The sequence below is a fragment of the Zootermopsis nevadensis genome, unplaced genomic scaffold, assembly GCF_977971745.1.
Source record: "Zootermopsis nevadensis isolate Lab colony 2312 unplaced genomic scaffold, Znev_1.0 Znev_ptg000019l, whole genome shotgun sequence".
In the NCBI taxonomy this organism is placed as follows: Eukaryota; Metazoa; Arthropoda; class Insecta; order Blattodea; family Termopsidae; genus Zootermopsis; species Zootermopsis nevadensis.
In genome coordinates, this window is record NW_028259151.1 from 8,157,412 (window position 1) to 8,178,692 (window position 21,281).

The following is a 21,281-nucleotide window of genomic DNA, read 5'->3' on the forward strand; positions in this document are numbered from 1 at the left end:
CACTTAGCAGATACGAGGTGCGATCGGAAAGTTTCAAGACTGCGCGTATAAAAACCCGTACACTTCTCTCAGGTACCCTCGCACCCTCCTTATTCGCCGTGTGACTTCTTCCTCTTCCCAAAGATGAAAATTCAGCTAAAGGGAAGGAGATTTGAGACGATAGAAGAGATTCAGGCAGAATCGCAGATGGTGCTTGACAGGCTGACAAAGAAAGATTTCCAGGGATGCTTCCAGGCTTGGCAGCGGCGCGGGTATCGTTGTGTTCACTCCCAGGGGAACTACTTCGAGGGTGATGGATAAATTTAATACCTGAGATAAGTGTACGGGTTTTTTTTATACGCGCAGTCTTGAAACTTTCCGATCGCACCTCATATAATACTAATTGGTATATATTTAATCAAAAGTAATATTTATTTTGATGTCTAGTGGTTGTGGGTACTTCGTACGGGTTGAAGGTCACCCTTACAGGCTAACGCTTCTGAACTTCACGCCCCTCATACTGAAATTAATTTCGTCATGTCTTCTTTATTGAAATTTCCAAACCTTCTTCTTGTAAGACACACTCACACATGCCTCGTTTCATGCGAACTCGGGTTGCGAAATTTAAACTTGTCCTTCGACGAGGTTCAGTGTGTGTATAAACGACGTACTTCCACTCTCCTGCCATGCGGATGCTTCGAGTCTCAGCCATATCCACATCTCGTCCATCTCTTTTCGTTACTTGTCTCGAGAACTATGTGACTGAAATTGAGCACTGGCCACGAGATTGGAAGATTTTCCGTCAGCGTCTTAAATGCACCGCTCTGCTGTCTTTAAGACCGCGAGACGCTTTCGAAATCTCACAGCCGTCCAGAAGTCAAATAAGCATAACCGAGGAGAGCTGATGCTCAGGAGACAAATCAAAGCTGACCTAAGAAGGCGTCCAATCTCCGCAATGAAAAGTGTCTTAAGAACTTCGCTGCCTTGAGAGAGTTTCTCGAGCTTTTCCTCACTTTTGACGCAGTCCAAGGTAAATTGAAAATGGAAGACCTTTCTATAGCTTCTTGATTGATTTTTGGGTGAGATGTCTTTATATTTATTGTCAAGTGTTATCGCTCGGACCTCGTAGTGATGATGATTACTTCAGGAGTCATCGAATGCTAATCGGCGTTAGGAGACAGGAAACGGAAACACAAAGCAGAATTTATGTCAATTTGACTACGACTCTTGATTTATGAAGTGACGTGCATCAACCAAATAATTAATCAACCGTATTTTCGAGAAATTAACTTCAGTTCCGCTTAAGAGTAGAGAATCGAGAAGCTTTCTCAGCAATTACACCAGAGCATGCTAGTTTAGAGCACACACTAAACCTAACTTAACCATAACTAAACCGAGACTGATTGAATCTGACACAACTTAACCACATGCTGCTCCAATACTCCGAGAGCCGCGTCCCATCTCCCGAGTAATGACCCACCGCTGTTGAAATCCACTCCCCATAAAAACGGGATTTTTCACCATCCATCCGTCTGTCCCACATGTTTATTCTATTCCGCCATTGGATCCTGTTCGGTCTGGATGCTCTCAGGCCAACGGCGCCCCGGCGTCGCATGCGTCCTGCCATTACATCTCATTTCTTTATTCTATATCTGCAAATTTTCCTGAACATGAGATTTCGTTGTAAATGGAAAATTTGTTTTCATTCAAGAAAACTATCTTCTTGTATGTTGCGCAGTATAGTCTAGTATAAATCGTTTAAAAGATATGTACTTTCCCTATCATTAGGATGCCTTGATGATAACGGCAGTAGCACCTCTGAAACGTCCATCAGTTTCTATCAGACTACACGACGCAACATCCCAGAACGTATTCAACTTCATACTTACGTGAAAACCCGAACTCTCACTCAGTTTTTGTCTAATTTAACATAAAAGTGGAGGTTCCTGTAGGAAACAAAAGTGTTTCCGATGATCTCGTTCATTTCTTACGTTATTAATATTATGTTTAGCAGCATTGTGGACCTCTCTCTGCTGTTCTTACATTTGCGAGTTTGTCGCTTTCATTCTACTAGGCCGTTTATCAATGTTCCGGAGTTTCCTTCGTCGTGCACTCACTCATACTTCAGCCCCCGAATGAAGTGGCAACTGAAGTGGAGTTAGTGCCTTACGGCTTCAGAAGGAAAATTAATTTCAACGAGTAACTTGAGTATTAAATCGATAATACCGGATATTGAACACCTGGTTGGCGTCTCATTCGTTCAGGTCCTGGCCTAAGGAACCCTGTTTTGAATGTCAGTGCTGTCTTATGGCTTCATTCAGTACCAAGTAGGAACTGTAATTTGGGTCCGCAACTTGAAGTATTTCATCAGTTGACAGAATGGACTTTAGATTGAACTGGATATCGAGAGACGTGACACTAAGGAAATCCATGCTCCATGTTCTTTGTCTCATACATTTCAGAAGATTGCTTAATTATGAATGCTTTTTCCATAGTTTGTAGTTCACATTAATGATCATCCATTACCTTAATTGTATACAAATTCATTAAATGAGAAGCATTTTACTTCTATTGCATTTTATTTCTGGCTTACAGATTTCAAAATTCTTGTAAACGTTAAGCACTGCATAATTTTATGTTTTCTAATATACGGAAAATAAATAGGATTGGTCTTTTTACATTAGTAGACATTCGTAGTTCTCCATTTCCTTCTTTATCTTCGATAATATATCGTCCAGTGAGTTCTGATGACGACTTTATAAAGAGTCCTGGCCTATTCACCGATAGTAATTGAGAATATTAGTCAGCATAGTGAGGCAAAATTAAAACATGTTTCCTTCCAAACACAAATCTGAATATGTTTGGTTTAATTCTCAATAAAATGAGTCTCCTCTGTGGGATTCTGTCAACTACTGTACTCGAGAGTTAAGTATCTGTGACGTATGTGGCCCGGGAATTCACGTGCTGCATTTCCGGCAGACCGAAAAACGTCGTGCTCGTTCTGACTGGATATAAACTTTACTGGCAATATTTTACAACACTGGAAGTTATAAAACAGTCAGACATATCATAAAAAAATAAAATAAAAGAATTACGATGCTACGAACAGCGGAAGGCAAGAAAATCATGTGAGAATTATCTTTTATTGAAGACCGATGTTCTTCACTCACGAACACGGAAATTACGTATGCGCACGTCACATGTCTAACGGGTCGCCTACGTCGCAAATACATTCTTATATCTCGTTTGCGATGTCTATAATGTCGATGGTCCAGTTTGTTGAAACGATAAGAGGACTGGGTCGGCCGAAAGACTTTTCTATTCCTTCTGGGCCATACTGTTTTGTAGACACACGTGAACTCGGTGTCCTGTCTCGTTGAGTAGTTGAACAACTGTCGATTGGTTGACAATGCACTGCATCCACCGAGTTAATTTGATCGAAACACTTTACATGTGCGTATATGACACAGAGATTTCGTCCGACGCTCCTGCCCCGTTTGTTAAGGGAGGCCATTGAATGCTTCTATTTAATCTAAAACAGAGTTCACTTCTCCTCAATTACTGGTTGAGAATCAACTTTATATGCAGTGCGTTGGTGTGTTATCGTGTACTCCACCAACTTTGATTGGTAATTCCGTAAACTTTGTTATAATTGCGTCTATTCAATTGCTCTCGTCATGAATCCATTGTGCCGTAAGAATACTATAATTGTGTATCGGTTCAATTCCTTCGCATGAGTCACCAACTTCATAACAGGTTTAACTCTGTAGCTCTGTAAAGTTTTCGATATGTTCAAGAAACAGAACAGGTCACTGCAGTTATAATATATTGAATGGAATATGTTCGGTCTGTGTAACTGGCCAGTGATATCCAAAATCATAATTGAAAATGATGATCTCTTTCTGGATTATGATGTTGTGTAGACTCGCATACCAACGATTCGGAGAAACATATTCAGCCATGAACGTGGAGACTGGATGTTTTTCACCAAAATGTTTGTGAATGCCTACAAATCTATACTGCCGTGAGAACGTCAAATATAAAATTAGTTTCAGAAGCTGATACAGTAGTAATTCACTTCTTTAATAAATTTGTTGCTGAAAGAGAGGACTAGGAAGAAGATTGATACAGCTAACCGACGATCTTAAACAAGGAAAGAAGATGACGTTCCAGGAATTAAAACGAGAAGCCGAGAATAGGGGAAACTGGGGAGCTCTGTTTGGGCAGAGCAATGGACCTGTCGTAAGACAGAACACTGAATAATAATAATAATAATAAGTGGTAGAAAAGATTTATCGCCGTCTGTAGAAAATATTTCTATTGGGCAATATTCTGAAAACCTCCAAAGAATCTGTGCCATTTTGGGTTTCTCTCCACGGCTTTTAATGTTTTCTCTCTGTTGCTATGGCTATTGTCCGCTACTGGCTTATTCGTGATACTCGCGGCTACCGTCCATGTCTTCCGCAACCCGAGAACGGCATAACATGGTGAAAAGAGACATTAAAATTTTTGTATATTCGAAGTGCTTTTACATATTTATCTACTAAGTTAAAGTCTGGCCGCCATTGGTTTCTGATCCGTCGACAAAATGTTCACCAGGCCATCCTTTGCGACGCTAACAGTCTTTCATCTACTGAAGTAAGTCTTCGCCTTTTATGGGACCCGAAGTATCACTTCACTGTGCACGACAGCCGACACCGAGACCCTGTATAACATTTCGCAACACCCCTTTTGCTTCTCAACTTCCAAGCTGGAGGACCACTCTTTGTTGGCTGTCCTCCGGCTGACTCCACCCTCAACCTGAGGACGCGTTGCCTCGGCTTTGTCTTAGTTTCTGAAAGCCCATTCATGTCCTTTCAAGCAGGACCCTATACCCCATACCCACGTGTTTTTATAAAATTGTTAATGGATGTCTGAGTGGCGGGCAAGTGTTCGAATCGCAGCGAGGGTAATATGATTTATATTCGCTTCCCCGCCCCCCCGCCCCCGCCCGAGCCGTCTGTAGCCCGATCGTCTCATCCGATGGGTGTAAGTGGCTCTGCGGGGAAAATGTCGCCCGAGGGTGAATTTCATCATCATTCACCATCGTCTAGAGCCGAAGATGTGAATCCCTGGAGTTTTACCTTAATCTTCCTATACTGCTCCATGATGTGATGCTAGGGCGTGGAGGAACATTGATCTTTAATGCTTAATAGTCGAATGACAGCATTTGACACAGTGGCAGAGAAGATCTGGGTGTGAGAACGTAGTATTTTCGTGAGCAGAACTTGTGTCCAGTCTCGAATATGTTTTAGAATCGATATTATTTGTTTATGTTCGTGAAGCATTTAGAAGTACTTTTCACGGCAAGGTAATACCGACTCGTAACAAAATTTCGAACACAGGAAGTTTCTGTGTATCTACTGCAGGTTCGTGGACATCTGCTGTGTAAGGTAGACCGCACACCGGCATGCGTCAAGACATGTAACAGTCAAGACACGATGTCTGCGACATGACGCAAAGAAAGGAGCATAGTTGAAACGAATGAGATTATGAAATCCGTTGCACACCGGTCTGAGTCATGATGCTGACGTCAGCTTCATGCTGTAGACACGTGCAGCGAGACTCGGCATGTTCTTTTCTGTGCGTCAAGACTGAGACATTAGTACTCAAGGAACATTTAAAATAAATATGCACACGTTTTGTGATTTCTTTCTTATAATTGATTTATAACTTGTGTTGGGCAAGGCCGTGGTCTAGGCAACACGGAGTTTTCCTCCGTGGCATCCAAACAATTACTCCATTCACAGACAGAAGAAGGCAATGGCAAACCACTTCTGGATCATCTGCCAAGAACGTATATGAACAGGTCCCAGTCCGAGAAAAGGATGGAAGGATCCTGTTCATATGGACCTGTCGTCAGACAGAACACTAAATAATAATAAGATGAGGTGGTCTAGCGGTTAGAACGCTGGCCTTGTAATCCTGGGGTCTCGGGTTCGATTCCCGGCGGTGCCCGAATTTATAACTTGTGTTGGGCAAGGCCGTGGTCTATGCATCACGGAGTTTTCCTCCGTGGCATCCCAACAATTACTCCATTCACACACAGAAGAAGGCAATGGCAAACCACTTCTGGATCATCTGCCAAGAACGTATATGAACAGGTCCCAGTCCGAGAAAAGGATGGAAGGATCCTGTTCATATGGACCTGTCGTCAGACAGAACACTAAATAATATATAATAATTGATGCTAACATTTACCTTAATGTTATAAGTAGCCGTTCATCAGCACTAATAGCTTTTCTACAGTTTGTATCCTGCTCCCTCAATAGTGGCGAAACTCTCTGAAGAAGTTCCTTATAGAATTCTGGGGACATTCGATAATAAGACTGGAATTTCACCGGATCGTTTAACAAGTCGCGCGCTAAAAAGTAAGCACACGACTCATTAAAGTCATGAATCCACTTCCTTTTCCTTCCTTTACGTACTTTCAGCCACATGTACATTAAAATATCTTCCTCACTGGACGACGTCATTTCATCAACTAGAGAATATGTGATAAGACGCAGACACGTGATATTTCGGTGTGCGGACTCGAGTCTGAATCACGAATGAAGCAAGACTGCGTATTTTGTCTCATGTCTTGATGCTTGTCTTCCTAACAAAGGGTGAAAAATAAATCGCGTGTCTTCTTCGTATTGAAGTCACCAAAGTTTGCAAATGCTGTTGTGGTTAGTGTTACGTTTCTAAATGGGACACTCTGTGTTAAACTGAACATGCCTTTATTTTCTGTTCATTGTGTTTTCTGAGCGCATTTTACATTAATCGAGTGGCAGTGTCTCGGCTGAAATAAAACGCTCCAACGAACATCGACACCAGAAAATGCGAAATAGAACGTTTGGGTAGTTTACAAATAATAACTGACCTACAAATGTTTCATAATCGTGTTTTGCTATTCTCTTGTAACATATTTGGCCTTCTAATATTTCGTCATGAGCACATTATCGTTCATCATGCTTGTTCCCCTTTGACGTCATAGACCCATTTACACTTTACATTTTAAGCTGAATTCGAAATTTTTATAGACACGGCAGAAATCAGTCATAAGCAATGAGTACAAGTTTTTTTTTATATTTGTAGTGTTCTGTCTGACGACAGGTCCATATGAACAGGATCCTTCCATCCCTATCTCGGACTGGGACCTGTTCATATACGTTCTTGGCAGATGATCCAGAAGTGGTTTGCCATTGCCTTCTTCTGTGTGTGAATGGAGTAATTGTTGGGATGCCACGGAGGAAAACTCCGTGTTGCCTAGACCACGGCCTTGCCCAACACAAGTTATAAATTCGGGCACCGCCGGGAATCGAACAGAGACCCCAGGATTACAAGGCCAGCGTTCTAACCGCTAGACCAAGTATAGTAATAAAAATTGAAGGTAAATTTCATGTACATTTCTCTCAGAGCTTCGTCAACTTCCCTCCACGTGGCTTACTCTGTTTACGATCCTGGCTAATGACGACGCACTGTGACTGAACATCCTCAAATTCATCTGGACATATTAAATGTTGAAATATAGTGTCATTCAGACTGAGCAGAATGCTTCCGACAACTGACTAAGTTTGAACGAGCTGTTGATACAATTTGTAGTACGTACTTAGACCATCACCCCAATTTCCCTCGCAAGTGCCTTAATGACGTAACTAATCAAAGGGATAACGTAGGCGCCATTACATTTGGCGTAGTATGCGTGAGATGACGGTGACGTCATTTAATGACTGTCAGCTGGAGAACGCATGTGACGACCAGAAGTAGAAACAGCCAAGACTTTTCGAGGCTTTTACGGAAACAGAAATGCAGATATTCTGGGCTGTGTCACCGTTTAGCCTCGTAGGTTGTATATGACATTTCGAAAGAACTCATCGCCTTCCTGAAATCCTGAGTTCTGGTGTCTTATCTTCTTGTACCGCGTGGTAGACGGAACGTTTTATTATTTGATAGTAACTTTAACGATGACACATGCGTGGTAGTAACTGAATTCTTGTTAGGCATTATCGAAGTTCCGACTAGCTCATAGTCCGTCTGTCCGTCAGAGTTGTGGACAGTCTCGTTGAACTGGAGTGAAGCGCTCCGCGATACGAGGATAGTTTCCTGTTTTCCGGTGACCGATAAACGACACAAAGGAAGCTGACCGATAAATCTACTCCTTTGTCTGAAATGTTTGCTTTGTGTCTAGGAGACAACACGGCCGCGATACAGCGCCAAGCGTCGTCTGAGTCTACGCGCTGGGCGTACTTTCTGCCCTCTTTCCTCCTGCCTGGCGTTTGCCTGTGGGTCAGTAGGTGAGGCTTCCAGGTAAGCGTTCACTCTCTAAAACACGCAGACATGGGAACACACACACGACTTTTCCGTATCTAAAATTTGTGGGATATATAATCTCAAAGATTTTGACGTAAAAATGACAAAACAGAATCTGCAGGTACGAAAAATACAAAATACAGATAGCAGCACCGTCCAAGTCATTTAAACTAATTTACTGACGTTTGAAATATATTTTCTGCCTTTGTGACACCGTGATGATGAAGGCAGAAGGCCCCTGTGACACGGTGGTCACCCAACAGACTGCACGGCGAAGAAACCTAGAAAACACTAATCCTGGAAAAGATTTAGTCAGATTTGATTCTTCGGATTGAATTTAAGTGAAATAAATTAGTATATAGTCTGATATTCTCAGAATGTAAATTTCGCTGTGAAGTTTCACTGAAACGAATTGATCGGAATTTCCGAAAAATCGATGAGCAAATTTCTTGACGCCGGGAAATTTGTCTTTAGTTTTCGAATTTATTTCCGAAAGATACCAAGATACCAAGTTCATAGGCAGTTCTATAAAACTGTTTTTGCAGGTTTGTGGTTGATTAAATGATTGCTATTTTATGAACGCAGATGTGCCAAAAGAAATTATACTGTACTCACACTTTGCCTCTGTTTCTCGCTAATTTCACTCTCCGTACGGAACAGCTGTCCCATCCATCAGGCGTGCGATGCCATTAACTAATGTCCTCGTGCTTTTTAGTAGGTTCGCTCAGTGATTTATCAACGCCAGCTTCCCTACGCTTGCCCGGCTCAGTGGTCTTCCTCCGTCTCTCGTATCAGGTCTTATACTGAAGACGTGTTCATTTTAATTTCGTTTTGTATTTATTTAACCCACAAATGTGTACACTCTTTCAGCTGTATTGCCTTCCATAATAACTCAAATTTCGTGCGTAATTGGCAGAATCCTAAAGTTATTTTGAAGACGGCATGCAAGTGATTGTGTGATAAAGAGTTTTTTTAACTGTGAGTTTGCGATGTTACGACAATATTTGCAGTCGGAATTGACAATTTCAATACCATTAAGAATACCATGCAAAAGACTTGTGTTTGATATTCGATGTTTCGACGACAGAAATATGTCGATCGTTGTAATTCGACGCCGTAATATCTTCGACGTCGACCACATTACAAAATTTTTGAAATTTTAGCGTGTGTTACTGTTTTTACGTGTGTTTTACTGACTTCATTCAACTTCAGAACCTGGTAACCAATAACCGTGAGACGTGGTATATAATGTTTTGTCATTCGAGGACTCCAAACGCATGCATTTTAATATCCTAATATTCATGGTGAAATATTCTTATCAGACATATGAACAAGTTCTTTATTATTTTGATGGTTACAAACAACAAAATCCTGAAGGAAAGGATAGTTATTTGCGCAGATGGGTGGATTCTACATGCATTACAAAGTATTATGGTACGAGATTGATTCAGCTGGCTCAGGAATGACCATTGGTAGTATTTCTGAAGACGGTAATGCACCTTACGGTTCCATAAATGCGGAGAAATCCTTGATTGACAGATAAATACAGACGCTTCAGAGAAGATCCTGCCTGCGTCTTGCTGTTTGCTATTGTGTGACGTAGCGTACTCGTGATTAATAGAACCCTTCTCTTACACTGTCTTCAGCGACATTTCTTAATGAACATTTCTCAGCCAATTCTGTATCCTACTGAAAATAATGATTAGTGAAGGAGGAACATAGAAATCTCAGTTTACATTGGAAGCTGTCTCGAAGGATCATCTCTAATTTATGTAGATCCACTGTTGCCTTTTCTCTCTCGTTATTCCTGTCTCCTCTGATATTTCTTCATCAACGAAGGAAAGAAAGAGAGAAGAATAAATGAAGAAAGAAAGAAGGAAAGAGAAGATGTCATGCTCTTCTTTTTGTCGTTCCTTCCATTCCTCGGTTTCTAATTGTGACAGGACTTAGACGTTCAACGCGACACCGTTGGATACATCCTGACAACCCATTTTCTTACATTTATATAAATGTTGCTATGGCTCGTCCTCAATATAGTCGGCCAATTTACAAGAAATTCTAAGTACGTTCATGTTTCCTACGACCGACTATACGTTCACAACATGGCGCCGTGCTTCATGTGACGGTATTAGTGGAACTGTATCAATTACAAAGTTTCCGTTGTCACGTGATCGCACAATTGATTTATGCCATGTTAAATTCTACATAACAGCAGTACTGTATTACGCGAATATTCACGAAAATGCTGTCAAGGACATGTTTATTTTTACCCAAGGATGTAATTGGCCGCTTAAAATAATTTATAATGAATGAAATTTGTGCTCGGTAACACTTTCTAGTCCAAATTATTAATATCTGAATTTTAAAGTACGTGGGTTCCTTCTGTCATGGAAAACACGACGTAAACACAACAACAAAATTATTTTTAACGCTGGGAATTAATTCTGCCTTTAAACTTTAAAGGGTAAATGTTAATAAAATTTGAGTGCAGGTTTATGGATATCTGACAAAATAAATGAAATGAATGTAAAAATGAATTTTGGACTTAAACTTTTCTACTTTTATCTAAAAAAATGACTTTACAACAATTAATGTAGGCCCACCGCATTTGTGAAGCTGCGATGGGGTGAGACTATATACCTGTATAACTGGGCCGCTAACGGACCCTTTGTCCAACCCTCACACGATACATCAGGCAAATATGAAGTATGCATGTGTTGAATTTTTCCACCATAAATCTTGCCTGGACTAAACCAGGGCGCGATCCGGGGCCTCCGCTATGAGAAAACGGCGACTGACCTTAGCTATTGCATAATATAACTTCACTAAGTTTGATCGAAATCTGTCAGGTACCTTCGATTCTGTTACAGACTTGGTGGCAAATGTATTGATTTTAAGCAGCAAACGTCAATATAATCATGATAAACAGAGGCTCTGTTGGTAAGTTCGTCTGGATCAGACGTGGAGGTAACTAAGGAACTTGTGTTTTCATGTCTCGTCGTCCCCAGACTCATTTCATGAAGGTTGTTAATACATCGTTTGAACGTGTATTCAGATATCTGAGAACGACGGTGACATATCGAAATTACATTCGCACGGAAATTGAGGGAAGATTAAATTCGGGGAATGCCAGCTACCATGCGGTTAAGGATCTACGGTCTGTGCGCATGTCATCTGAGTGCGTAAAGATTCAATACGAAAAAAATTATAATTTCACCTGTTTTATAAGGGCGTGAACCTTAATTTCTCGCGTTTATGGGAAGAAAAAAATAGTTTCTCTTTCCGTGTTTTGTCTAGAAATACAAAGATTACGGAATATTATATATATGTATATAATTTTACCTTTTTGTGTATCGGTCTGAAACTTGGTCTCCACGTTAAGAGAGAAAAAACAAACTGAGTGTATTTGAGAAAAGGATGCTTAATTAATTATTTGGAACGAATAGAGTGACAGGAGTTTGGATAAAATTCCAATTTTTTTCGCTCTCCTAAGTTTTCGGTTGGGAATCTGACTCACTTCGCTGTAACAGTTTGTACTAAAAATAATCTAACAGCTTAAACACTGTTAAAACAATTTTTACACTCTGTATTTTATTGGCTTGGTTAAATGATTCTGTTTTTACGAGAATTTCCCAGAAATAATTCTCTGGGAAAATTTTCCGTTTTAATCTGTGAAGGAAATAAAAAAAATTCCCATAAAATTGTCCGTCAAAATTTTTATCCGAAAAAAAAACGGTCTCTTGTATCTGGACCTCGGAGAAAGGATTTTTTTTGAGAAATGTGGTAAAAATGAAATACTAATCGGATTTAAATTAAACTCACATAAGTTGTGAAGAACATAGTTATGACTTGTAATCCTGGGGTCCCGGGTTCTATTCCCGGTGGTGCTCAAATTTATAACTTGTGTTGGGCAAGGCCGTGGTCTAGGCAACACGGAGTTTTCCTCCGGGGGCTTCCCCGGTTTCTCCGTGGCATCCCAACAATTACTCCACTCACACACAGAAGAAGGCAATGGCAAACCACTTCTGGATCATCTCTGCCAAGAATGTATATATGTATGAGCAGGTCCCTGACAACCTGAAGAGGTTTGAAGGATCCTGTTCATAATATATGGACCTGTCGTCAGACAGAACACTACAAATAAGTTACAAATAATTAGAGGCTTTTGATTCTTTGTTTCTTTTGTCGGATTACGTCACAGGAATCGGACGTTTTTCTTAATCATTCGTCTATTTATGTAGTAGTCTCACGCAATGCTTCATTTCTTTGTTAAAGTACCAATTTTTATCAATTTTTGAAAAATGTATTTTTTTTCCATCCGTGCACGGATTCCAAATTTCTTACGGAAGGAAGAAGTCAGCTGATGTTTTATTAAGAAATGAGTTACGTGTCCTTGCCAAATTTATACGCCGTGGTATATTCGGGGGTTGAGAGCCACGCATTCTTAACCTGCAGGTGAGTGGTAAGATTCAAGTTTCGGCCGCTTTGCCTCTGACGTGACAAAACTACTCCCGGTACCCACTGAGCTATTTGGACTCCAGAGCGAGTCTAATCGTGGTGTCAAGATAAGAATGACTTCTAGTATTCGAACCCACGTCGTCAAGGCTATATGTAGACTGAGCTGTGTTATTACTTTATAGTGTGATTGCTAGTTATTCTAAATAGTAACAGGAGGGAGTCAAACATTGGGTGATTTTTATGTGTTTATGCAATATAATTCACAATTTATTTCTTCGATTAGACACTACATTTTAACGCAACGTGTAATCAATTTACTCTCTCACAATTCTTTCTTTATGGCTGTGTCCGCGACGAAAATCTTTCGTAATTATCGTCCTTTGGAGAACGATTTTCTTGAGAGCCATTCTGAAGGCGGCGAAGCAGTCTCTAGGGAGAGGTTTTTTTTCTTCTCTAGGAAGTTCATCATTTTTTTGCCACGTCCGAACGCCGACCCACGAAAAGTTTTGATGAAGGAAGGAAGTTAAAGTGAACATGTTATTTAATTGTTCGATGCAGAGTTTTTTTCTGATACTTTAGAATAACTCTTATTCTGAGCATTACGTTGCTGTTTAATGAAAACTCTTCTCTTTAGATTCTTAGAAGAAAGCGTTTTCGGAATTCTGTTCATGCTTGTCCATCCGTGAAACTACAGTCGTAAATGATAACAGAAACGGGGGAGAGATGAATTTATGTTAATTCCATTTCTCTATTTGTGAATGGTTCTTGTCTGACTCACGACTACAAACGAAATTAAAAAAATTATTTGACAAAATATCCAAACCGTGAACTTTCGCCGTAAGCTTTGGGACACCGCATGAAAAACCTCCAGAGTTCGTTTCTGCTGCATTGGCTATGGAGGTTCAATGGGATGTTGACAGAGTCTTTGATGGTGTGTGAGCGAGCAACAGTTTACAAGGGAGCGGCTGTAGTTTGTTTAAAGATACTGTTCAGGCATTTCCGTAGAGGGAAGTGTTCTTTAGTGAAAATGTTAACTACTGCGGCAAAAAATGTTTACGTATCTTAACCTCAGGAATTATAAGACGTGGATAATGCAATGACACTGTACGAGTCGTAAACTGTGTGTGTCTACTTTGACGCAGTTATTGATGATAAAATTTTAGAATAATAGTACCCAGCGGATAATGCAAATTAAAAATAATTTTTGATGATAGGGCTCGCGGTTAAAACGCAAATGATAATAAGCCTGTCCATCAGTTTTTATTTGCCACATATTTTATTAAAACAGCATAAAAGTTAAAGTATCGTATCATGCATTTGGGTGAAAGTTGCTTGCTCGCTCTTTGTCCATGATTTCCCCGTGCCAGTGGAACATAAATTTGCCGGACTGCAGAGGCGGCCGAACCGCGCTCCGCTGTTCCCATCCGACGCTAATCTTGTGTCCTGCCCTGTCGTGTAACTTCTGTCGTATATTAAACCTACGGCTTTTACTCTCTCCCTACACGCTGGGGAAAATGGGCTAAACTCATTGCTTTAATGACGGTCAAAATCTTAGCAATATTTTACGTCAGGTGGTTTAAAGGCAAATTCTTGTGAGCTAGGGGAAGGGACCGGAGCTAAAACACTTGACAGTGGTTGGCGGTCCATTTTCCTGTGTCCCGATGTAGCAGTGACTGAGACACATTCATCTTCGAGTCGATACTTCTTGGCTATTATCATAGTAACCGAACTGACGAAAATTTCTGAAGCTTGTCAGCAATAACTAATGGATCATTATAGATACGAAAATAAAATTTGGAATTGGGATAGATCATAAAAAATATCTACAAATTCAGTTCATAATTCAATAATGATAGACGTTGCTACGCTTCGAAAGTCGACTGGGATTGGCGTGTGACGTGCAAGCATCGCTCAAAGCCGCTCGGCAATGCTGACATCCTGCGGGACTAACCAATCCCCCGGGATGAAACACAGGCTCATTGGGTAAAATCCGATTCATTGTTGTGGTTTAAACTAAAATTATTTAAACATAGTATTGACAGCACAGGATTTCTAGAGTTAAAATCCAATTTAGTGTATAATTAAGATAGCTGTTAGTAGACGTTTTGTTTGTGTGAATAATTTTCTCTGAAATTAATAGGCGAAAAAAAAAATCGATATAAAATATTTTAATAGTTTTTAGTGCAGAAGCATGACGTTAAGGCCCAGTATTCGGAACTGCACTATCCTCTCAACATTCAGTTTTTGATAAACGATAGAAAATATGCGCCAGGAATATAGCACTTAACATTTGAAATTTGTTCTTTGTAGCAATAATTACCATGCGTAAATCTGATTGCAGTGCTCTCCAGTTCATTCTAAATAATGCGTTGTTTTCATGAAACTCTTTCGAAGAATTGGGAGCATTCAGAATGCCACGATGCCAAGATTACTTGCGGAAACTTTGGCATTCCTGAATCAATTCTACAGTTCCAATATTGTTTGACTTTGAAACCTTTAAGGTTGAACTGTCGCCTTCAATTGAGTACATGTTTCGTATGTTTGTTTGAACAAGAAGGCGAACATAATTGCGCTGAAGTGTCTAAATGTAACACAGGAGTATATATTTATGGATATTAACAAACATCGATGCTGCTCTGATCTCAAATTGACTGGGATTTGTGAACGAGCTACCTCGCTTGCAGTATGGGAAACGTTAACTGGGACTGAAGCACGGCGTAATGACTGGAACATAACATTGGCAGTTCTACATCACTTTAGTGGTTCACTGCTGTAGTGTAAATCAGTGTAATATTCCCAGAAATTGGTCACGGAACCCAGAAACTAATTAAAATTGACTACCTTCATGCGGGACTGCATAGCTGCTTTACCACATCTCAACCGCAGGGGCTTAAAATCCCATATGTCACTTTGTATAACCAAGCGTATTTGTACCTGTGTATGTATTTATTAGGGGGGGGGCGCCCCTGCTCTCTTCGATCGCCAACAACGCCGGCAGGAGAGGGGATCCCCTCCTTCCTCACCCTTTCTTTCCGTTCCCTTATTTTAGGGATTTAAGGACGACGCTTTGGAAATGAACATCAGTTATTAAAACTCGTTTTCAAGCTAAAAATGCTGAGACTCTACAATATCTACGCCTTCCACATGGTACACCGGTTAATGTAGTCTCAGTTTATCTTGCGTTTTGTCCGTGCTTTGTTCATGTAGAGTAGGATTTGGGGTCCTCACGTCCGTGATGACCGTCTTCTTACTTGTAGTACCGTGTAGTTTCATCGCGTTGATGATGGAAACAGCAGGGACCTCTCGGTTAAATTTTATCAAACTACACGGCGCTACGACTCAGAAGACAGTCATTTTTTTGTTCACGTTAGCCACACGTGTAGCCGTGTTCTGAGTTATCTTCGTATTTGCTGTTCGTCGCCATTTTTCGACCGTATTAATAACTAACACAGTCACTTTCACCGTAAGTCTCACGCGGAATAATTCCGTGTGAGGAAAGCAATTCCGTAAATCATGAATGCGTTGAGCACTATACAAAACGTCGGGTTCTGACAAGAAATCTTGAAAAATGGGCAGCCACTGGCAGAGGAAAGAGAAAAAAAATACGGAGCATTAACTCCAGTCAGTGCGAGTCACACCGCACTGAAGTAATGGTCACTACGCTAATTCCATCCGTGCAGTTTCTAATGAGATTCCCTGCATTTATGGAACCCATTAGCTTTGTGTCGTATTAACAGCAGGCACTGTCGTCCTCATTCTGCCCCAGTTTCACTGAGCACCACAGCCAGAAAGTCTTTCGTGAAAATCCTTTTCAATATAGCCTATTTAATATTTTCTTGTAATCGGCGATGAAGCTTCCTGAGTTGTTTTAACGACAGACGAAAGGATCATTGTCTTTTAACGTGTGAACTTCATGTGCGTCCGCCTCACACTTATTAATTTTTCATATTGGGAATGTTCTCGTAAGGGAACAAATTGTGCGTCATATAATTTTCGTCTTGTCTCTGTTTTGTCATTTCCATTAGACGCCAACATTCTCCTGAACCCCTTATTCTCAGTTACTTACTCTCAAATTGTGTTCTCTCTCGGAGCGACACACCGACTTTGACGCTGATATTGGACTAAAACAAAAAAATACGCAAAACTAATTTCGTTATATGTTTATTTTTCTGAAGAGTCTTCAAGTGTTGGGATTAAAATTATGAACCCTCCGAAACTGTTATTTATAAAATTACAATAAAAGCTGTCCATATTTGTTTTCCGGCTTGTAACACCGTGTGGACTTGCAGGTAGGTAACAGAGATTTTTCAGGAACATACTGCCTCTATTTTCTATTATCTACCTACAATACTACACTGTTTTATAACCCAGAAGACTACCGTACTTGTTTGCACTGCCACGAGAACTAGAAATTAATAAAGTATATAAAATCAGGTAATTATTTTTCTACTACAACTACAACCACCACGAATAACAGAAATGAAAATGGATTTCATTGTCTGTTTCATCAGCATGGTTGCTGACTAAAGGACTGAGGTCGCGTGCCCCTACGACCCATCACAGTGACGTCAATATGCTACGTGTGCTGGCTTCTGGAAGCTTCTCAGCCAGACTGCAGACACCGAGGGACCGTGAGCTATGGACACTGCAGGCAGAAAGATCTTGACTGTCGGCGATTGTTCTGGAAATGAATGTAGTGTCTCGCCATCTTCCCGTACTCTCTTCCATGCGCTCTTAAATTCGGTTGAGTGTCAATTCCGAGTGTGTTGTGCAGTGAAGTATCCGTCTCATACGAAGCCAGTGAACAGGAGACAAACGCCGTGAGCTATACGACTACGGGCTCTCTGAGACGAGGAGGACTGATAGAGAACAGTTATTTAATGTTTTATTATTTAAGTTGTTTCATGTGCAGTAAACAGCAAACCATTATCAATTGTCAGAGGTGAAATAAATACATCTGTTGTTATGAAGAATCCACGTGGAATCAGTGAAAATTGTTACAATATAAACAGTCGTATGTATGCAAATCAGTATTTCCTTCCGTCCGTCAGGCCTTGTTTCTTGAAAATAGGGCGTCGTAGATAAATATGTTCATCCTCGACACAAAATATCGGGGTGAGGATCATTTTTATTTGGAAAATTAGGCAGAGATGCGGTAGAAACTGACACATCTGGGGCAGTAGAATGATGACAGAACAAAAAGATTTTCCTGTAGTAGACAGCCTCGGAAAGGTTTTATCCCCGGCTCCTCAAACATGTAATTGTTTTCGACTCTCTGCCGATGTCTTTTGTAAGCCTTATGGTCCCCGTTACTATATGCTCTCAGTGCTGGGGCGTCCATGATAGAGGAGGCATACCGGTGTTCATTTACGTAGCTTCCAGCTTGAGTTCATCGTACACGAGGACTTTCTTGTAACCCGGTAATTGATTTTCTGATTAATTGGATTCTGTGATAATGGACACGTGAACTCTGCACGTTATCTCGTGAACATGGATCATTATATAACCAAAACAAACGTAGCAGTAATATAAAAGGATAGGAAATCGCATAAAATATAATAAGTTACATTAAACATTATTTAATACGTAAGAAAGCAACGCTCTTCGTAACTACAGAATATATGCTAATGATGTGATGATGACAAAATATATGTCGAAACATGTAGCTGTGAGACATTGTTTTATCTTTAAATATTGTGTAGAGAGGAAATGATTTTACAACGGAATAAAATCTCTTACTTTTTTAAGGTTTTCTAATCAACACCTGGAGATACTTTACAGTGCCTGGTTGAAAAATACTATATTTTATTTGGCTGTTAATTTCAACAGGTATTTGATAGTATTTTACAATTACGAGAAGCACTACAAATCGGATTGCATTAGCATACATTGAATATTACTCTTAGATTATGAAATTAACACCTCTTCATATGATGACAAGAGAAAACATTCGAGCGGCTAAATTTTAAGCAGCAAGAAAGTAGGTTTGGATTCTTCTTGGAATTCTTTCTCACGACTGGAAGGGTTGAAAATTGTGCCTGAGGCGAATTTAACCTAACCAAAATACAAGTCTGATTTACTGTTTATAATATAAGGATTTTATTGGCTGTAATGAGCTCATAATTGTAGAAAACTGAAACTCGATAAACGAGTTACGTTTCATGAAATCTGTACTGAGCTGCAATTCCCTTGATACGCCATTAAAAAAAAATCAGACAAACGAAAAAAATGTATACTCAACAAATAGTTATTTAAGTGACAAAGGAAATTTCCATTACACTCCAATCGCTATCGTGTTCTGGGATTCGTATTGGCGGTCTCAAATTCCACAGGTTGAACACGACCCGCTCGAAAAAAATAAATCAAACCTTGACACAGTCGTTCTGTACCTGTACGGTGATGCTGCGTCTCAAATTCAAATACCGCTCCACACATTCAACAAAACGTCACATCGTGCGATCATATCATCGAGCTTTTGTTAAGATCTGTTCTGAAGTTTTCTTTTGTTACTCCTTCATATTGAACATCTTGTTAGCAAATACCATCGCTTTTAAGTAATTATGCTTTTCAGAATGTAAACAACAGTCCTTTTGTTCCAATATATATCTTCTGCTACTTTTTTTTACACGTCTCAAGGAAGATTTGCAAGAATGCGACTTTTGGGATAGCCATGTGTGTCTTTCCGCCTGACCTCATGTTACAAGTCGAGAATCGCTGAACGGATTTTCATGGATTTTTGTAGACATATTCAAAATTCTAATACCGTATTAGGCCTACAGAGGTTTAGAAACACGAAGAAAAGTATATCGGTTTTTGATGTGAAAAGAAAATAGTGTGTATGAGGCCGAATAAACATGAATAAGGTTGCTTGACTTGTATTTACGAAAGTTGTTCAAACAGTCCGCCTCCTACTTCGACGAATTCACACCTCGAACGATTGATTCACGTACATTTTGAGATACTCCATCGTTGATCGTACCCACACCAGCTTGTAGACGGGCTGTGGTTATATTGGGAGCACTAGATAAATATTTTGGATCAAATACCACCTCAAAACAAAATGGATTTGGTTCAGATCTGGGAACAGCGGGTGTCAGTGTAATGGTCGTCATCGGTCGATTCATTGGTTTTGAAATCTTTCACGAATGAAATTTCTAACCCGACGCCATCGTGCGTAGTTCCAGTAGTCGTCCAAATGTGTTCTCTGGTGGCCCCGAGGGACATCCTCCACCTTTTAACTATTGTCTGTGTTTCGCCAATGAATCCGTACGTCGCTATGGCGTGGCGTTTTGGCAAAAGATTTAGGACTTCAATGCCAACGCATTCTGTGACCAGTCTGGGAGGAGGCTACATCTTCGCCGGTATGTATGCTCTAATGCCAATGCACGCGTACTAATGCCTGGCTGGTCTGGCCACAACATTCTTTGCGCCGTTACACCCATGCCCACTATCAACAAGCAGCTTCTCAACGCGTGTGACGAGCGCGTCAATTCGTCCTATTTCCAAATCTTAAAACGCTTGTAGTAATTAAATTAACGACATTGTGATAAAGTGATCGAACAGTACCCAAGTAAACTTGTGTCTCAAAAATAGAATTTTGCAGAAGGCATCTGAAAATATCGTTTACTTTTCACAGTCCTTTGTCGAAAATATTCCAATGTCGTTGTTCAGTCTTGTCGGTCTTGGATAAACGTACATGTACGAGGGTCGCTCATTAAGTAATGCCCCACATTTTTTTTCTCAGCCAATAATGAAGATAGAAAAGTGTACTTTTACATGCTTGAGATTTGATGTTTCCCGCGTTCGTGTACGGAGTTTCAAATGATTCCAACCGATAGCGGAGCTGTAGTGAACTGTTAAAATGGCGTCTGTGAACGACTCTCGTTACAAGCAACGAGCTGTAATTGAATTCCTTGTTGCTGAAAAAGAAACGGTGGTGAACATTCATAAACGTTTGTGTGCTGTGTATGGAAGCTGTGCAGTCGATAGGAGCACCGTTGGTCGCTGGGCTAAGAGAGTTAAAGCTTCAGGAAGTGAAGAAACCGAGCTCCGTGATCTGCCGCGCTCTGGGCGTCCTGCCACAGCCACCACTCCAGACATGTTGAACCGCGCGGATGCCATTATTCGTGAGGATCGGCGCATCACAACTCGACAATTGGCCCAACAGCTTTCAGTCAGCAATGGAAGTGTGATTGCAATTATCCAGGCTCTCGCATATTCGAAGGTGTGCGCAAGATGGGTTCCACGAAGTCTCACAGCAGACCACAGGATTCAAAGGAAAACGATTTCTTCTGAATTGTTGGAGCGTTTTGATGCTGAGGGAGAGGTCTTTCTGTCCCGGATCATTACAGGTGACGAAACCTGGATACACCACTTTGAGCCAGAGACAAAAAGGCAGTCAATGGAGTGGCATCATCCTCAATCACCGAGAAAGAAGAAATTCAAGACAACTCCCTCCGCCGGAAAAGTCATGATGACTGTCTTTTGGGACAGTGATGGGGTCATTCTTG

At 40.6% G+C, this 21,281-nt stretch overlaps 1 protein-coding gene across 5 annotated transcripts in view; it reads left to right on the plus strand.

Annotated features, from left to right (window-relative positions):
- LOC110839609 (limbic system-associated membrane protein-like) overlaps window positions 1–17,744 on the plus strand; it is a 347,640-nt gene extending 329,896 nt beyond the window's left edge. For 4 of the 5 annotated variants that reach the window (XM_087351624.1, XM_087351620.1, XM_087351623.1 and 1 more), the window contains one exon: window positions 17,283–17,744. In XM_087351624.1, the coding sequence (XP_087207750.1) occupies window positions 17,283–17,437 (155 nt within the window). In that variant the 3' untranslated portion in view covers window positions 17,438–17,744. Of the gene's footprint in view, window positions 1–8,191; window positions 8,311–17,282 lie in introns of all 5 variants that reach the window. The other variant, XM_087351622.1, reaches the window with a different exon arrangement.
- Window positions 17,745–21,281: the final 3,537 nt, after the last annotated feature.